Consider the following 18,729-nt stretch of genomic DNA (forward strand, 5'->3'; position numbering starts at 1 on the left):
ATGGACAGCTTTTGTGCTTCTAGCTATGATGGTACATTACACTCTCAGACAGCAGGAGAAACCAAGAGCCCCCTTATTGGTTCGCTGGGACCAGATCAACTGAGCCCAAGGGAGAGTGTTCTTTGCTTTGATTCATCACAGTGTTCTGCTGTTCCAGAGGCAATCTGGAGGGGTCAGTCTAATGCAGTGTGGGTGTCTGTCTGCCCCTCCTCCCCCTCCCCAATGGTTCCGGTGGTGTTGCCACTGCTGTGCTCTGGGGTCGACAGGACTATGTTACCACTGCATGGCTGCACCAGGCACTTAAAAGGCAGTGCAGCCTCCCTCGCCACAAGGCCTGCAGAAGGCTCATTGCCTGAGGCGGGCCAGCCAACCCAGGATGGCCCAGATGTCGGGGGGGAGAGGCAGGTGCCCTGGTGCAGAGCGCCGATGCTTTCCAGTATGGCCCAACATCTGTCTCATCTGCTGGAGCCCAAGCTCCTCCCCTCCCTCCCTCCCTCCCTCTCTCTCTCTCTCTCTCTCTCTCTCTCTCTCTCTCTCTCTCTCTCTCTCACACACACACACATACACACACACAAGGTCCCTGCTGCATTGGATGCATGCTGCTAAAGCAGGCTAGCTCCTGGGTTGTGCTCCTGCTGCCTTGTGCTGGGTGCATTCTCCATGCCCCAGTCACCCACACATTAGATCACATTGGATCCTTCCAAACTCAGCTTTACCTGCTGACCCTGCACCAAACACACAGCCCCTCCCACTGTCCCGCTGTCTGCCCACCTGTACATCCAAGGATCTACTGTGCAATGTGTGCCACTGCTTTACAGTACGGCCCCACATTTATGCCTACAGTCATAGAAAACATCTGCTCTCTGTGTTTAAATCTGGAGCCAAAGCACTACATTTCATAGCAAAAAGCAGAAGACACCTGCAAGTCACGCATTCCCAATCAGGGAGCAGATTTGCATGTGGTCAAAGGGACACTTTGATGTCACCTTCTGTCCTTGTCTCCATCTGAGGGGTTCCACCTCTAGGTGTTCACCATCACCATCACAGTTTTCATCATGGTGTTTTTTTTTTCTACCAGTGCTGCATGTAGAATGTTTCTGTGGTTGCAATCCTAAGCACTCTGCTCTTTTCATTGGTTTACAGCACAGGGGATGAAGGAACCTTACCATGGGCTCTGAATAATGCCACTTCCAGAGTGATGGATGGTAATTGCAGTGTAAAATCACCACTCAAGCAATTTAACATCCAATGCTTTAAAGCTTAAGGATGTGGCAGGGGCCGAGCAATTAGAAAAGGGAAAAGAAAGAATGGAGGTTTGAGAGCAGAATGGGCAGCCAGTGGGACCCAAAACGGGCCTGCGCTCAGCACGTCAGGCAACAGGGCAGGCACAGATGTTCTGCTTTATCCAATAAGGCAGCCTTTTAAACTGCTTAAACGGAAAAGTCTGCTTCTAATGATAAAAAACAGGCCTTTCTCAAAGTTCACTTCTGTTTTGTTTATAAATCCTGGTAAAAACGAGCAAACAATATATCAGGCAGAGAATGGCTTCAGAGAAATCGTTTTCCTCTATGCAATTGACGCAAGGTGATCGCATTTGGCAAACAAATTAAGTGGCAATCTGAACAGAATAAAAGTGCAATTCTTTACTTAAATTAGAATAATTCTACCAAGGTGTTATTGTTTTTTGTGTTTTTTCCCCTTCAACTGAACAGGGCATTCGGTTGCCACAGGCACAGCATTGGGCGCAATCTCCAACGCAATTTTCCACCTTAGGTGAGAGGTGTCAGTTTTAATAAGGCCAGGACAGCCCCGGAAGAAGCCATTGTTTCCTGGGCCTCCCATGCTCATCTGAGCCCCCAATGAGAGGTAATGAAGAGAGGCACTCAGTCCATGGAATGGTTTAAGCGTGTTCTCTCCTGTGAGTTGTGGACGGGGAGCAATCTGTCAGGGAAGCATTGAGTGAAATTACTGTGCGTGGTGGAATGCCTGGTGACAGTGGAAGGGCCGGGAGCAGCGCTCACCGCGGCCTTGTATTGACAAGCAAATTACACTTTCTAACACTCTACTGCTACCAAATGCTACCGGCCAAGCCTCATTTTCACTGATTGGGCGAAAACCTTTTGTAGCTGTTCCTGTTTTTTTTCCTCTCAAACAGGGCAGAGTGAGGGACAAAGTGTGTGTCTGTGTGTGTGTGTGTGTGTGTGTGTGTGTATGTGTGTGTGTGTGTGTGTGTGTGTGTGTGTGTGTGTGTGTGTGTTTGTGTGTGTGTGTTTGTGTGTGTGGGTGCACGTGCGTGTGTGTGTTTGTGCATGTGTGCGTGTGGTCAGAGGCTTTGCGCTCCTGTCCCCGGACTGTTATGACACTGAAAATTGTTAAAGCGTGCATTGCCGACATAAAGACTGGCAGTGTGGCCAGCTGGTGCCTGGATGGCTGAGCACATTACCTCTGCAGCATTGTGGGAATTAATTCCTCCAATGAGATGATTTTTTAAGGTTCATATATTTCACAATCTAAACAGAATAAAGTGGTTAAAATGATACCTTGCCAGGATGCTGACAAGGAGAGATTTTGTGATTAGAGAAATGGATGCAGCTGGCCTCTGATTGCCCTGCACCGAATGCACAGCAAGCATGACCCAACAGGTACAGCATGGTCCTCTTCCTCAATGCCACTCGCACTGGTAGTGATACAACCATTGCTGCAGATGCCGCTCAGAGTACTTTGATTCAACTACAGGCTGTGCTCATGAATCATGACTCCATACAGTAATTTGTACTTCAGGCTTGAGATATTTGCATGTACAGTAAATGTCAGCCAAGACGAGCCAAAAAGCTGGGCTTGTTAGAGGATGAACTGAAATTTGCTGTTCAGCGCAGCCTAGCAGACTAGAACTGACTGCTGGACAAGGTAGTGCTGCATCTCACTGCATATCAGGTGTTGCGAGTTCTTCCCTCTTTTGTTGATCTTGATTTTACACATCTAGCCGGCTGCCTTTTGTCCCTGGCTGACTCCAACGTGAGGCAGACACAGCCTCCTTCCCTCCCTGGTACAGAGACTGGCACTTATGCTTTTGCCAAGTAGAAAGTGAATTTAATCATTTCCTTTGCTGCCTCTTGATATTATGTTTTAATCATTCTACCTTGCCCGTCCTTGGTGGAGGTAGCAGGAGCAGTCACGTGATGTGTTGATCACAGCGGGTGAGGAAAGGGCATGTTTGACTAGCCTTGCTGTTTTAGGGGAGTATCTGTGCAGAGCAAATAGCAGCCGCAGGCTGGAATATACAGTGGGCGGACAGACTTCAATTACTGGGAATGCACCTTCTTCTGTTTACTGTATTCTCTAAAGGTCAGCCAAGTCACGGTCCTGGAGACCTCGTCTCAGCTCCTTCCCAGGGTTAAATACATGATCAGAATTAATGGTTGGAGTCCCTCCAACTTCAGATATATGAGCACCCCTGCCTCCATCTGGGAGAGTACGCCACTAAATATAGCCTCCCTCTGCCTCTACCATGCCATCCTCAGCCTAGCTAGGGGTGTCTTCTATCCAGTGAGCACTGACTAGTCACGTCACCCACTCACACAGACACACGCACACACACACAAAAGCAAGAATGTAGGCATATGAACACTTATACCTACAAACACATGCATGCACACGCAGAGACATACTTGCATAAACACACACACACACACGCACACACACACACATGCATGTACATACACTCAAACATGCACACAGGTGAATTCACTGAAATGTTCATATAGGCATGCATACACCCATGGTCACAAACATATTCTAACACATTCTCAGACCTATAATCACACACACACAGACACACACACGCAAACATGGATACCCCATGCTCAACATGAGCAGACTGTTCCTGCACCTTGCGTGCTCTTTATTGTTCTATGGCTTCTTGATAAAGCAGGACCCTTCATGTACAGCTGCAGGCATTGTCAGGACTTGCCAAGGCCCATTAGCGCCCAGAGTGGTAAGCTCTGAAGGACACGCTGGGCTGGCGTATCAGAGAGGCTCTCTTTTCTCTCCACTCCTCCCTCTCATGCACCCCCTTTCATTTCGCAACAGTCCCAGGCTATCGTCAACCTCAATGTCTCCTCGCTATCAATGGCTTATCGACGACTGTTGACAAAACAACCACAGCCACAAAAAAAGTAAGATGCAGAGATTCTTCCATCTCTCACTCCCACCAACCCCCACCCCCACTTGCTCTTTTGTTTCAAAGGAGTGCTAAGGAGGCACTCCTTACATTCAAGATTCTTATTCAAGTAGTTTCAAGGAACCTTAAATATTTATGATAAGTTTCAAAAGACATCATGCATCCTCAAAGTTCACAGGACGGCGAGGCTGCTTTGATAATTTGGTGAGCGGAGCAGGCAGGAGCAATGACATTACTGTAATTGTACAGAGGGTTTTTTTGTTTCCTGAGTCTGTTCTGAGTATTTGTTATGTAAATACATCTCAATGAAATCACCTAGGGAATACATATTGCCAATTTGAAAAGACCAAGACCAAGGCTTTCCTAGAGCTTAATAACAGTGATAATTATAATGATAATGAGATTTGTGGAAGGAGCACAGATTATCTTTATTAAACATAAGAGCTGGAAGTTACCCTATGACACAAGCTCAGCAGTGTAACCGTTCCCTGGGCATACTCCCAAAGCCCCCTGAAGGGCCTTAGAATCACTCCCTGTCTGGGGATTCAGTCTTAACTCCAGTGTTAACCCACATTCCCTGCTCACCCCAGCAATTCACATTAACCATAGACCCTTCTGTTGAGGAACACACTTACACATCTCCACAGACAGGCCCACCACCCTAGTGAAAAACAGTATTTGTGCTTTAACATAAAATGCACAAACAATAGCACACAGTAGCAGAGTACAATCAGCCACAGGCTGCAGATAAATGTCTACATCACTCAGAAAGTGTGCTGTTCTTGCACCGCTTCACCTTAGCCGGACTTAAACAAGGGAGTCAGAGTGACTTTTATTTCCTGCCATCACTGTTATGATTGCCATTATTGCTCCCACTGCTGCCAGTACTAGGGGGTTAAATCTTCTATAAAAAGGGGATAAATTGCACACGTAAGGTGTTAAGCTGAAGGGGCGGGCTCCAGGGTGATTTAGCATGCAGGCCATTATTTAGAATACAGCTGGTTAGCAATTTTCTGCTACAGGCTTGGCGGCCATCCCGAGGACTCTCTCTGCCGGTGCACATACCTGGAGCTGGAGCGGGCTGAGTCCTGACGCCGCGGCAGCTGCCATTGTCGATGGAATGAACTGCACCGGGTAGTTATCACCTGTCGGGAGGAGAGAACAATGCGCACAGGTTGAGACAATGAGCGGCCCCACGGCAGCCGGGCGAGTGCCAACATGGCCCTCGGCTCCCCGCCCAAACATCTGCACCGACAAAAGCCTCAGCTGGGCTGCGCACCGTGCCGGATCACTCACAAACTCTGCTCCTGTGTGCCTCAGTGCTGGGAGCCAGCGGGCACTGTGCGAGCAATTAGTCTTCAGTGCTTGGGGGTTTGGGCAACGCCCTCCCTTGCACCCCATGCATCCCACTGCTGGGCAGTGAGCTGCTGAATCAGGATGGATGATCTGGCCAGGGGTGCACTCTGAACCCCAGATATAGGATGTGCCTTGTTTCTTACTTATCATTGCCTGTGGAGCTTTTTCATACCAATTCGCAATGTGTTTGCATAGCACATTCCTCCAGGGCAACTCTGAAGGCTGACAGTTTTCCCTCAAACTTTCTGCAACCCCACTGAAAGGTGAATTACTGGAGCAACTGAGGCAATTTACTCTGCTTTTTGATACAACTGCAGCATCTAGGATATGGACCCTCTGGTTCAGAGGCCAGCACCTTCAGTAGAGCACTAACGATACACAGCTCTTGAAAGACTGTTTGCGTTCTTGTTTTTTTTTTTAATGTTTTAAGAGTTAAAATTGGCTGAGGTAGCCGTGGTGTGTGTGATTCTTCAGAACAACTCATCTTGGATTCAGTTTGGTCACACTGAAAGAACATGCTTGATAAGGCCAGAGAGTCTGGCTCTAGCACATGTTTGAGTGAACTGGACATGGGAAGGGGAGATGGCCCCTGCTTAGATCTCTCTTATGCCTTTGATTTCTACTAGCCAACATATTCATTCACCCCTACTTTCTCACTTAGAAAACCCATCCAAGACATCAAATTGCAAAGTTAAAACAAAGGAAAATTAAACCAGTTATGCGGAAGCTGGTAATGGATACCATTTAGCTAATATGTGTGCCACACTTCTTTGGTGTTGCATCCGCTTCTGTCTGTCACCAGAATGGATAATTTTCTGTGTATATAGAAGGGTGGGAGAAGAATCAATTGTGATGTGACAAAGTTCTGCAGTTGAGAGTGGAGTCGAAGGTGCAGTCTAAAATCTGGCAGGCTGGGCCTCTGTGCAAGTCTTCCTCTATGAAACTGAATCCTGTTCAGAAGGCCACTTGAGTCAGGGGGGTTGGGGGGGTCTCCTGCACCTGGTTCACACTGATCCAGTGGGATTGGATCACTTCCTGTCCCAGCACAGTCTTACCTATCACCTAAAACGGCCTTGTTGAAGACTCTATGTTTTGCCAGAGGCCTCCAGGGCCCCTCCATTGTCTGGAGCTGGGGTATTTGACCTGAGAGTATCAGGTAGTGTGAAAGCCTGGACTTTAGAAAACCATAAAATCTAGCCTGAGGCTTCCACCTCCCTTCAACATCATAAGGAAGCCCCTTCAAGTGCCTTCTTGGACTCATAATTTATAACATATAGGAGCATTTTAATAGCAAAAAGCTTTATCAAAGTCCCATCGTTCTTCTCAGTTCTCTACCTGATGCTTAATAAGAGAGAAAACCCTAACAGTGACTGTTAAATTTCATAATTTCACCACTGCATTTTTGCACCTTCTTTAAAGGACCAGCAGAGAGCAGGGCTGTTAAATAATGTTTAAAGGGTTTTGCTTGTAATGATAATAGTGGGAAAGCTCATAGTGCATTCCTTTTCAGCCAGATGTCACGTTGTAGAAGGAGTGCGGGCAATTAGGAGAGAGATGACACGCTCGACATCGTCCCCCTCTGTCTTTATGCGCCCGCGTGTCTTACCCAGTGCAACCCGGCTGCCTCTGGTTGATGCTTCAGGACACGAAAGCTTGTTCTCAGCAGTAATGAGAAGGTGAAGGAGTGCGGCTCCCTCCAGTGCCACTCCATGTTCACACACCTGATGCCCAGGGCAAACAGGTTTTTAATATTCTGTCAGCAACTAGTCTTCTCTTGGCAGACTGCTTGAGAGAACTACAGAAATGCCACAGACATGTACCCATCAAAAATGAGCCAGATTCTACGTGTTTCTAAGTTTTCAGTTGAAAAGCTAAGGTTAGGATAAGGTTAGTGTTTGCAGCACGGGTGTCCAGCTTGAGTCTGACTTCCTGCTGTAGTGCTGTGATAAAGTGCAGTAACAGAAACAAGATGCTCAAAACTGCAACCATGGCTGATTAAGAGGAATGCAATGGAATAGCAGCATCTCCAGCAGGATGTCCATGAGCCATTGTAACCTCATAAGTGCAGCGGGGGTGGCCCCATATCAAAGTGTCCTGTGGAGTGGCGGGCCCTGCTCCAGCTCATCTTGCGTCTATTTTCTGAAAGAATGGCCTGCATTAAGGCTCTAACACCGAGCCGGACCACTGGGCACAGCGCTGAGCCATGCCACTACACTGGCTTGGCCTCCTGGTGGCGCTGCGGGAAGCATGGGTCATGAACAGCGTGACTCGCATGCACTCGTGCTGATGGCTTCATATTATGACTCTGACACTGGGGACTGCTGATGATATGTTTAGTGGAATTTCACAGGTTTACACTGAAACAGGTGTATGAGCAAGCATGCAGGTAAGTCTTGTGTATGCAAAGCGATATTACCTGACCACTTTCATTGATAGGTTCATGGTGTGAGAAGTGCATGCTTGAGTGTTTGGTGAGAGAGTGTGTGTGTGTGCGTGTGTGTGGGTTCGTGTTGATGGGGTGTTTGTGTGCGATGAAAAAGAAAATAGACTGCTAGTAACTTCAGTGAGCTGCAAGAATTGTTTTGCGGTCTTCTCTCCCCCTTGGTGCTTTCCTCCTTTTTACACTCTCATGCATAATGCATGGGCCATACACAAGGCAACCCATGCTGGAGATTTCATAATAACTCCTGTTATTTGGACTAAAACATTTTCCATGTCAAACATATTAAAAAGTCAAACTTGCAAAAAGAACCCCCTCTGGCGCTTTGTTCCGGCCTGTCATGCCTCTGTAGCTCTAAAACAGCTGAGTTTCTCCTTTCAGTGCGTAGCTTTATAGTTCATTTATTGGCAGAGCTGCCACACCCTGCATGATGTGAGACTCACCTGCTGACTACTACCCCCCCCCCCCCCCCCCCCCCCCCCCCCACACACACACACACACCCACCTTTTGTGTTACTTCAGTGTTTTTGATGAGGCGTTGACAACAAATCAAAGGCTGAACTGGAAACAAAAGGTTTGTTTGTGTATATCAGGGGTTTCCCTCCAAATTTATGTTTCATACAGATCCTTGACAGCTCTCTCTGCACCTTACCTGATCTGTACATGCTCATTTCCAAGAGGTCTTTTGATGAGTCAATGATGTGGTCTGATACAGGAGAAAGCCCTAGCCTGTGCTAACCAGAGAAGAGCACTTGTTGCAGAGCAGAAATAACACAGGGAGCAGACAGACACTTGTCTGGCACTTCTCAGAGCCAAGACAGAATGCAGGGATTGAATAGAGAAGTTAAGGATGCTGTTTAGCTCCACCTTTCACAAGGAGGTAGGATCCAAGCCCAGGATGTCTGCTCCAGCTGGGGCCCAGATATTTTTTTCTAAATTTCTTTTGGGTGCTGGAATGCTCGCGTGAGGAGCAATTCTATTTCCAGTTGCACAAAGGGAGGCAGTGGCGTGTTGGGACAGGTATTGGGAGCACCCACCACACCTCACTCTACCCCTGGGGCTCCAGCTATCTTTGTCCTGGTTGGGGGGCGGCTGGTTGTGAGAAATGCAGCCATGCCATTCCCTTATACACTCCAGCCAACATGGGACCCACTGTCAGAGTCCTAGGTATACCAATATGCGGTTCATTCTACACAGCAAGGGACCAGTTTTTACTGAACTTTATATAAACTGACATAATAAAAGTGAAATAATAACATTAATGTTGAAATATTCTTGTTTGCAAACAAAGCTAAAAGAGGCACTTGTGCTATTGAGAAAGAAGTATTTGCACCTTGCATAGTTTCATCTTCATGAGAGTATGTGCTGCATTCAGTTCAGGCAGGAAAAGTTGTGAGCCTTTCATTGAAGGTTCAAACAACAGCAGTGCGTTTTCTGATCCTGACCTGTCACGGTCAATTTTCACATGGAAGGAAGGATTTATCCTCCTCTTCTTGCGCTCATTCTGTCTTTCTATCATTTCTTGAATATGTCTTTCCTATTTAATTTAATTAGTCCCATTAAATGCACACAACATACCAATTAAACAACTGACCTAGAAGTTACAATTTGAGCATGGAGTTCTGTGCACATTATATGTTTTGTACCTCCCAGCCCAGAATGTATGCAGGAATGCAGTTTAAAAAAGCCAGAGTTAAAAACACACTGCGTGAGCAGGTGGTGACTGGCCTTGTGCCCTGGGAATAGCGCGCGCTGCACATTGAGACTGTTTCTCCCTGTGTGTTTTACTCAGCAGATGTGCTGTGTTACCGGCCCTCCATCAGCACATTATAAAGCCACTTTCATGTTGACGTGCTGTTTACATTCCAGCGCTGGTATATCCAATCTATTGTTCCACATGTAAACCGCCTCATAGTTTAATGTTCCCCATGCCTGGCCGTGTGCACTGAGGTTGACACCAACAAGGTGACACCCATCACGGGACAGGACATTAATTGCTTTGACAGGGTGACAGGATTGCTCTGGGAGTTTAAAAGGAGAGACATCCCTGTGGGGTTGTTAACCCCATGTGATGACTTCACTCCAAATGTACAGGAATGAAAGTACATGAAAAAACATAATTGAAAAGCTCATTGAAAAGGAAAGTGAAGATCCAGTGATAGCAAATATGGAGGATATGAACTGGAGGAGAATGAGGAAAAAGTGGATGCTCCACTCCACCTCACAGTGCAGTGAGAGGGAGACTGAGTGACAGACAGTGAAAATAAACTGCGGGGCGTGTGAGGAGATGGCCATTGTTTCAGTGAGCCACAAGCTGTGAAAACATACCATGCTGGACAATGTGGCCTCCCAATACATGAACACACACAAGCACACACACAAGGATGCGTGGACAGGCATGCACACATTAACACACATACACATTAACGCACGCACACACACACACACACATACAAACACTTACAGACACAGACATAAATGCACATACATACATATCACTCCAGGAACTCATCTTGATAAGTGGTGTAGGAAAAAGGCATGTCTGTATTATTGTGTATTCTCTGTAAGAAAGTTTCTTTTGCTTTGATGACACAAAGGCATGTTTATTGTCCATGCCAATAAAGCTCACTGAATGAAATAAATCCAGTTGAATGGAGAGGGAGAGGCAGAGAGATGGATGATGAATGAGAGAGAGAGAGCTTACCTGGCTTGTATGTAATTCCAGGAGGGAAGAGAAAGCCCTGCTGGGCGGCTGCTGCCGCTGCCAGAGTGCGCTGGTCGTGTGGAAAAATGGGGATCATGAGCGGCGGTACGTGTCCCTGGACCTGCAGAACACAAAGAAAGCAGAGATCAGACGACAGCCAAATGCTTCCTGACAGGTGCATCTCCGGCCCAGCCTCATTCTCACCTAATCCCCACCAATTTCACATTATCACATCAAAGGGCTTGGCTCTCCTTGTTTCTTCCTCCGTGTCAAAGGTGTTACAATGTGGATATGGAGGCCTTGTATCCCCCTGCCTGCATGTACTTTTTGCCTTGCTCTGGAAAGTGCGGGACGGGGCCTGGGTACTAACTACGTGTCGGAGCAAGCAACCGGGTTAGCTGTGTGTTCTGAACCTCAGCACACCCCAATTTCCCCTTTCTAATGCATGTATGATACCCGTGGATATGCAGCAAAAGTGCATTTTAGTAGCCACTCAGATTGGTTAATGATGAATGTCCAAACAATAAGATGTAGAGTACAGTATTTCTATACAACACTCATGTTGCCTGTGAAGGTGTAATCATCTTGATGTCAGATTGAACAGCTGTAAACACTCTGTTCTCAGAGTTCAATTCTCTGGTGTTCTTTAGCAATTTCTGCAGCAGGCCAACAACAGTGCAAGACATCACATCCACCACACAAAGGTGAAGCAATGTGTCAAATTTTCTCTTTTCCCAGTTATTGATTTGTGTAAATGGGCATAAAATGACAAACAGCTGTATTCTGCCCAGAACTGGTCTGTAGCTTGAATTGAGGTAGTTGAACAATACCATGATTTCATTTTCAGTGCTTTGCTGCTGTTACTACTGTGAAAGGGGTACACACTGCAAGAAGCGTTAGAGGAGCAGCATGTGGACCACTAGACTGATCTGTACTTACAGGTGTCTAAAGTGAGAATCATAATAAATCCCCCAACACTCACTTGGAGAGAATCATCTCAGGACTACATGATCATGAAAAAATTATTCATCACTGGGATTCAGCACTTTTATGCCAAAGACAAGGAGGCCTCCATCCACTAACCACACTGTACTTGTACATACAAACCTAAGGAAGGATTACACCAGTTTAAAGGTTTGATTCATCTAAAAAAACAGGCAGACTAATTTCAGCAGGTGACGTTACTGTGCATAGTCCAGACAGTGCCAAGACCTTCAATAATGGAAGAAAAGGTGGCAAAGTCAGGCTCCCACAGAGGAACAGGATAAGCAGGGGAGTGCTCAGCAGAACACCTTTCCCCAACACTGACTGACAGGGCAAAGCTCCCTCAGAAATACTACCCCCATTTAATATTTTTTGGAAGATCATTTATAAAGACAATAAAAGGCTGGGCAGGCTGGTGATTTACGGTGTCTGCTTTCAGCTGCACTAAACTGGAAGGGGCCCAGCGGACCTCGTCCGTTTGCGATATTTCATTTTAACATCAGCTGCCATGCTTGGCGGTACGGTACATCACGCATTAGCCCTCAAACTGTCTCAGCGGTTTCCATCTGCCGTTATTAACCTTCAACATTCAGCTGGTTCTACTGTTCCGAGCCCCCTCTAAGGGAGTGTGGCTGCCTAAATGCTGGGTGAGCATCGGGGGTGTAGAGCAGTGCCACATGTGGTCGCTGTCCCCCGGGCACTCACTTTATTCAGACAGGTGCCTGGAGTTAAAACAGAGGTCCAATCTTCCTGTCATGTCCCCCTTCTTGCTTCTCCCTGACAGGGTGCAGTTGTGCTACTGCCCGCAAGGGTTAATCCGCCAGCCAACCCCTGCCCACCTCTGGGGAACCCGCCTGGAAAACGGGGTTAATAAAGGTCACCCCACGAAAATAAACACTTTACAGTACGTTTCGCCACTCGGTCCTCTTTAAAATCAACTTGCAATAAAAGCAGGCCTGGGCACAATTACTGCTGCAGCACTGGGGCATGAAATCAACACACTTCCAGCGGCCATTTCTCCCTGCATTACAGCTGAGCTAAGCCTCCTTATGATATCCACATTTTACCCACTGCGCAGTCCAGTCTTGGCTAAATTGGCCCTAATCCCTCTGCGCATACAAGCCTATCAGATCACTCAATTGACCCCTCTGTTCAAGTGAGTTCATGTGAAATCATTCACTTTCTGCCTACAGTGCTTTTAAACTCAACGTTACACATCGAAAAAGCCTGTTGGGGTTTAACCTAACCTTCCCATTTTACAATTAAACCGATTCCATTATTTCTCAAAAAGTTTTGATTGAATCCACTTTGGCTTGAGAACATGATTTGATGTCCCGATGAAAGATACTCCAGGTAAAACTAAAGGACCCACAACATGAGGAAAGATTAATGTCACTACACGGGTTATGGTCAATGGTGTAGATTTTCATGTCAGAAAGCTTCATTTCATCATGGCAAGCAACATCTGGCCCCGTTCATAGCTTTCTGTTCTGACAGCAGTGAATTGTTATTCCACAATCACACTATAGACAGCAGATTCTCTGAAGTGGTTTCAAGTCTTTAGTGTTACATTTCACATCTGGGTTCCACTCAAGCACCTTGCTATAAGTCATCAAAGGTAGCTGCATGCATAATTGAGATTAACCCCACATATTAACCTAGCAAAATGAACTATTCAACAGCTAAGATTTCAAAGTGACCTGCTATTCTTCTAAAATGGGAAAGATTGCTTAATAACAACCAGCAAAGCATAATTAATTTCACAAAGTAATTAATTCTGTTTTTATTTATTCTGTCATTAATATGAACACTGCAGAATATAAAACAAACACCCTAATGATCATCATCTTTATGCATACATGAAATGTAAAATAATGTTGCAGGAATAATTGATATGAAAAAATGAATTCAAATACTAAATTGTTAATGTAATATAATGTGATCATCCAATTATCACAGTGGTGCATTGTCTTATTGAAAAATGGCTAATATCTTGTGATTAAACAAAATGCAAGTAGCATGCCAGCAAACAATAAATGACTCAACAGCAGCACAAAAAAATATCTAGCACCCTTTTCTAAACCTTTATTAAATTCTGGCTATCAGCGAGGAGAGCGAATTTCATAACTTAATGGATTACCACAATTATTTTCCTTTGACAGATGATAATGTCAATTTAACATAAAGTGAATGCCATCTCTCACTACTAATCCCGCTCCAGTTTCGCCATATTACAGATCAACTCCAAGACAAAAAAGTCTGTTCCTCCTTCCAGCTCTTGCTAGCCCTGCACCAACCCTGCAAGGGTTACTCTGGAGTTGGCATGACGGTCGGCTTTGTGCCCAGAATATTTTAATTGGCAGGGTGATCTTGGGGCGTCTGGGAGAGTGAAGTGCGGCAGATGTGAGAGGAGCGCTTGGGCACCTTCTCCTCCTGCTTGCAGTAAATACAGCACATTGTTGCACTGCCGCTGTTCTGCCTTTGTCTTGGAGGTGCTAAGTGCTGGATAATGCCATTTCTTGCCATCTGCCCTGCAGCTTCATTAAAGATACATGAATGGGCTAACGGGCCCACTGTCTTGTGAGGAGCAGGTGCCATTGTTTGTCCCAAAAGACTGCTGCTAAGGATCTGACTCAGAATACTTGAGGAAGAGCATCTGTAGCAATCAGTCAGACTGAAAGTTGGCAGCGACCGGTGATGCCTGACGGTGTGGCAGCACACACAGAAAGCCAGTGCCCCCACCCTTTCAGCGCATCATGGATACAGGTGACCCGATGCGGGCGGCATTCCCCTACCCCCCACCAGCTCTTAGTTTCTACAGAACTGCAATCTGTCTCCTTTAGAGTGATATATAACTGCAAACCGCAGTGGGCCTTCTCCATAATCTGTCATGTCCGAAGAAGAAAGAGCTTTTCCAATACTCTGTGGAAAGCTCTAATACAAAATAATGTCAATCTTATGCAGGGTACAGAAGGAAAATTCTCCAGAGAAGAATGGTGCTGCAAAAAATCCTAACAAAACAAAATATTAGGATAATCAGTACTAGTAGCAAACACTTTTGCATCATTACTGAAAGTATATAATATGCAAAAATACCAGTTTATTTTAGGGTGTGGCACAAAAAAAATCATCAAGTGGGATTACCCAGTGTGAGATTAACAGAGTCTGAGCTCAGGGAAGGACTCAGCAAAGCTAAGCACCTTCACCTCACACATACTGTGTGTGAGAGTCTGTATGGCATTCACACACAACCTCTTTCCTGCTGGATGTGCTCTCCTGTCTGTCTCTCACACACACACACACACACACACACACACACACACACACACACACACACACACACACACACACACACACACATACAGGTAAGAGCGGCAGACACAGTGAAATGAATGGAGGCATACAACCAGCTCCTCCATACAACAGGGCCCCTGTCAGCAGCCATGCACCTCACTGTCTTTTAACAAATTCAAAGGAGACACAGCCAGTGGCAATCCCCCCTTCTCCCCTCCACTTGAAAACAGAGTTTGATGTTCGGCAAACATCACTTTGGGTTTTTTTTACACTGTTTCGCTTTTTAAATGGAGAGGGGAGTTGTTTAAACATGTTTGAGTGCTTTTGAGAGTTGACAAGATAAGATAGACAAGGCGGATCAGAGGGAGGGGCACCCTGCTCCTCGCTCTTTCCAAAATGCTGATCACTTTTATTTTCCCTGCTGCCGAAATGCCTGGGGGAGTCAGAGGTACACCACACCATTGCCATGTTTCTCACCTGCAAAGTGATACCTATAGGTGCTGGTGTGAAAGTGAAGAAAAAACCTCATCTTTTTTATTTCTGTTTATTGGATTATTTTTAGGAGCTGCCCACCAATGTCACAGGCAGAAGTCATCTGACTTTTAAAGTGGAATTAATAAAACATTGGATTCAGAGGGCGGGGGGGTTAAATAAATTTGCCACACAATCTAAGTGATTCTCTTAAATGCATCGTGATACCCTCAATTGGATTTGATTGGCAGATTAGGGTAGCTGAGTGAGGTCACTCTGCAGTGCTGGGCAGAGCAGAGACCTGGCATGTTTATGGCTCTATAAGGAATGACTGGGGATGGCTTTCCTCCTGCGCATGCACAAGATATATATCAATTTTTCTCAGGAATAGCTGGTTTTCTACCCCAAAGCAACAATGTTGATCCCCCACTGTTCACCTCCCTTGGAAGAGATGAGAGAGAGACATAAGAGATCTGATACCAGGCTGAAAGGAATGGATCACACAATTACTATGTGTAGTGACAGTTCAGGCTCTCAGACTTTGTTCCTCAGACACTCCAACCAAATAGCTGCTAAAGGAAAGTGCCTTGGGGGGGAAACCATTCTAATTCATATATAAAATCACGATGGAGCCGCATATGGCAAATAGCAGGGAAATCAAAGGCAGTTTGAGCTCAACACCAGTTCATGTGCAGGGAGCTGAGAGTGCTTTCCATGGGGATGGGTTCAGAGGGAGGGCTGCCCAGCGAATCTTTTCCTGGGCCTCTGAGTTTCGGTGTTGCTTTGTTCTGAAGAGGTCAATGCATAAACCAATCCTGATCATCCCGGAGTGGATGTTGCTCCCTCATTGCAGGTCATTTATTACTTATCCCCTGCTTTTCCAGGGTGAATGAAGAGCAGGTTGGTGCTCTGATGCTACAGACAGACCCTCTGTAGCCTTGTCTTCAGCATTGGGTGGGAAAGAACGGGGAGGCCTCAGAAGTACAGGTCACCTATAAAGGGTCTTTGTCTGGCCGTAGCTTTGACCAAACCGACTCCCCCCTCTCTGAAACCCCCTGGCCCCTCCACCCCAATACCCCAAGGGCTTATCGGCTAGAGGAAATGCCTGTTCTAACTGACAGGTATGAGATTAACATCTACGGCCGCAGGAACACAATCTCGACTCTGGCAGATAGGTGCTGTTGTACAGGCCTTGTAAACACATGCCAGTTGTTTATGTGGAACCGGTGGTCCTCCAACAAAAGGCATCGTCTGGAGAGGAGAGGAAAGTGCTGCAAGCCTGCTCAGCAATCGAACCACTCCCCACGTGGCAGAAGTGTGAGGGATTGGACGAGCCAGACAAGCCGGAGGGGTCGCACCGTCTGGAGAAATAACCAATAGATGACTTCTTGTTCCACTAATTCCTTACACAGTAAAACAAGCTCTCTTGGAGAACAGCCATTCCGATACGTCTATATTAAGTCTCACAGCATCTGAAAGGAGGACACTCCCCACCCCTCCACCTCAGACCTTCTTCGAAGCTCCAGCCCAAAGAGGAACTGCCAGCCATCTGAGCACTGAGCACTGCCATGCATTTCCTACCTAGCACTTCTATCAACAATCTGAGCCCCTGTGCATTATGGAAGGGCTTATTGATGACTTATTTATGTGTGGAAATTGACAGACACAATGGTATTTATCACTGCAACACAAAGCTTTTACGAAAAACAATTACCGGATTAAGACATAACCCCCTGAAATATCTTCAGAAATACATTAATACAAAGACACCAACAAGTGGAGGAATGGAATGCTATGGAGACGTACAAAATTAATACACTGCTTAAACTACAAAGAAGACTAAAAAAAACAAGCTTCCCCCCTGTGAGTAGACATGAAATGGGATCGATGTAGATTCAACAGAAATGTGTACTTAAGGCAAGATCTTGTAGACCCTCAAAGACCTAAAATGTAATTTAAGTTTGTAAATATTTTAAGCAATTAGGTTTGTATTGAATATAAAATATCAAAGATAAGCCTTAGGGTCCTCTCTCTTTGAGCTTATATGGTGTGTATGTGCAGCTTTCATAATAAGCCCTCTCTGTTTCTCTTCTTATGTTCTTACTGTTTTCGGCCAGTACATTTTTAATTATTACTACCTCCTTAATGTTAGATTAGCTGGAGTTACAACACAGGGTCGGCATAGGAGTTGCTGCTCAGAAAAGAGAAAAAAAAAATCCTATTTTGGCAAGACCTGGTCATAAAATTAAAAAGGTTTGCAGTAAACTGGCAAAATCCATAGGGATTCCCTCAAACAGCATGAGTAATGAGGGGAGAAGAGAACAGACGTAAACAAACCCTGAAGTAAGTCTGGGGCCAGCATCATTATCCCAGATATATATCCCAGATATAGGAAAATGGGTATAAGTGAAATGCCTCCAAGCCTCATTGTATGAATATGAGTGGAGTCACAGAGGATGTTTAGCAGAGGATGCGCAGATGATTACCTACACCTATCTGTCCACAGAGGTTGAAGTGGAGAAAAGTATAATACTTAAAGTAAAGTATGATACTTTGCATGTGTGCATATATGTGTGTATATGTTTGTATAAGTGTATGTCTGAATGTGTGCATGCATTTGTGTGCGTGTGTATGCAGGTGCATGTGTGCGTGTACTTGAGCATGTATGTGTGTGCATTTGTTTTGTGTCTTTGTGTGCGCATATGTGTGTATTTATGCACATGTCCAGGTGTACATACTGTGCATGTGCGTGTGTGTGACACTGTGTATGTGTGTGTACATTCATAGGTTTAGCCTACCTTTTTACATTACATTACATTATTGGCATTTAGCAGACACTTATCTAGAGACGACTTACATAGGTTACAGTTTTTTATGTTATCCATTTATACAGCTGGATATTTACTGAGGCAACTGTGAGTTAAGTTCCTTTCCCAAGGGTACAACAGCAGTGTCCCAGTGGGGAATTGAACTGGCAACCTTTCGGTTACAAGTCCTGCTCCTTAACCACTATGCTACACTGCCGCCCCATAGTTGCCACCTACCTATGTGTGTGTGTGGGTGTGCATGTGTGTATGCTGTGCATATGTGTAGCCTATCTGTGAATGTGTGTGTGCTTTATGTGTATATTTGTAGCCTGCATGTGTACCTATGTGTGTGTGTGTGTGTGTGCTCTCCTTTTGTCTGTGACCTAGAATGGTAAGGAACTCAAGTCAAAGAGGAGGCATCAAGTACCTTACCTGTTACTGCAGTATTAGCACTTCAAAGGGGAATACACCGACACCACAGAAGAAATGTGCA

At 45.7% G+C, this 18,729-nt stretch overlaps 1 protein-coding gene across 8 annotated transcripts in view; it reads right to left on the reverse strand.

Moving 5' to 3' along the window:
* The window catches only part of LOC118781774 (transcription factor SOX-6-like), a 169,655-nt gene that overhangs the window by 30,949 nt on the left and 119,977 nt on the right, over positions 1-18,729 (reverse strand). For all 8 annotated transcript variants that reach the window (XM_036534832.1, XM_036534831.1, XM_036534835.1 and 5 more), the window contains 2 exons: positions 10,681-10,801; positions 5,246-5,325 (listed from right to left, as the gene is read on the reverse strand). In XM_036534832.1, coding sequence (XP_036390725.1) covers positions 5,246-5,325; positions 10,681-10,801 — 201 coding nt within the window. The remainder of the gene's footprint in view (positions 1-5,245; positions 5,326-10,680; positions 10,802-18,729) is intronic.

This window comes from Megalops cyprinoides, chromosome 8 (genome assembly GCF_013368585.1).
Source record: "Megalops cyprinoides isolate fMegCyp1 chromosome 8, fMegCyp1.pri, whole genome shotgun sequence".
Lineage (NCBI taxonomy): Eukaryota > Metazoa > Chordata > Actinopteri > Elopiformes > Megalopidae > Megalops > Megalops cyprinoides.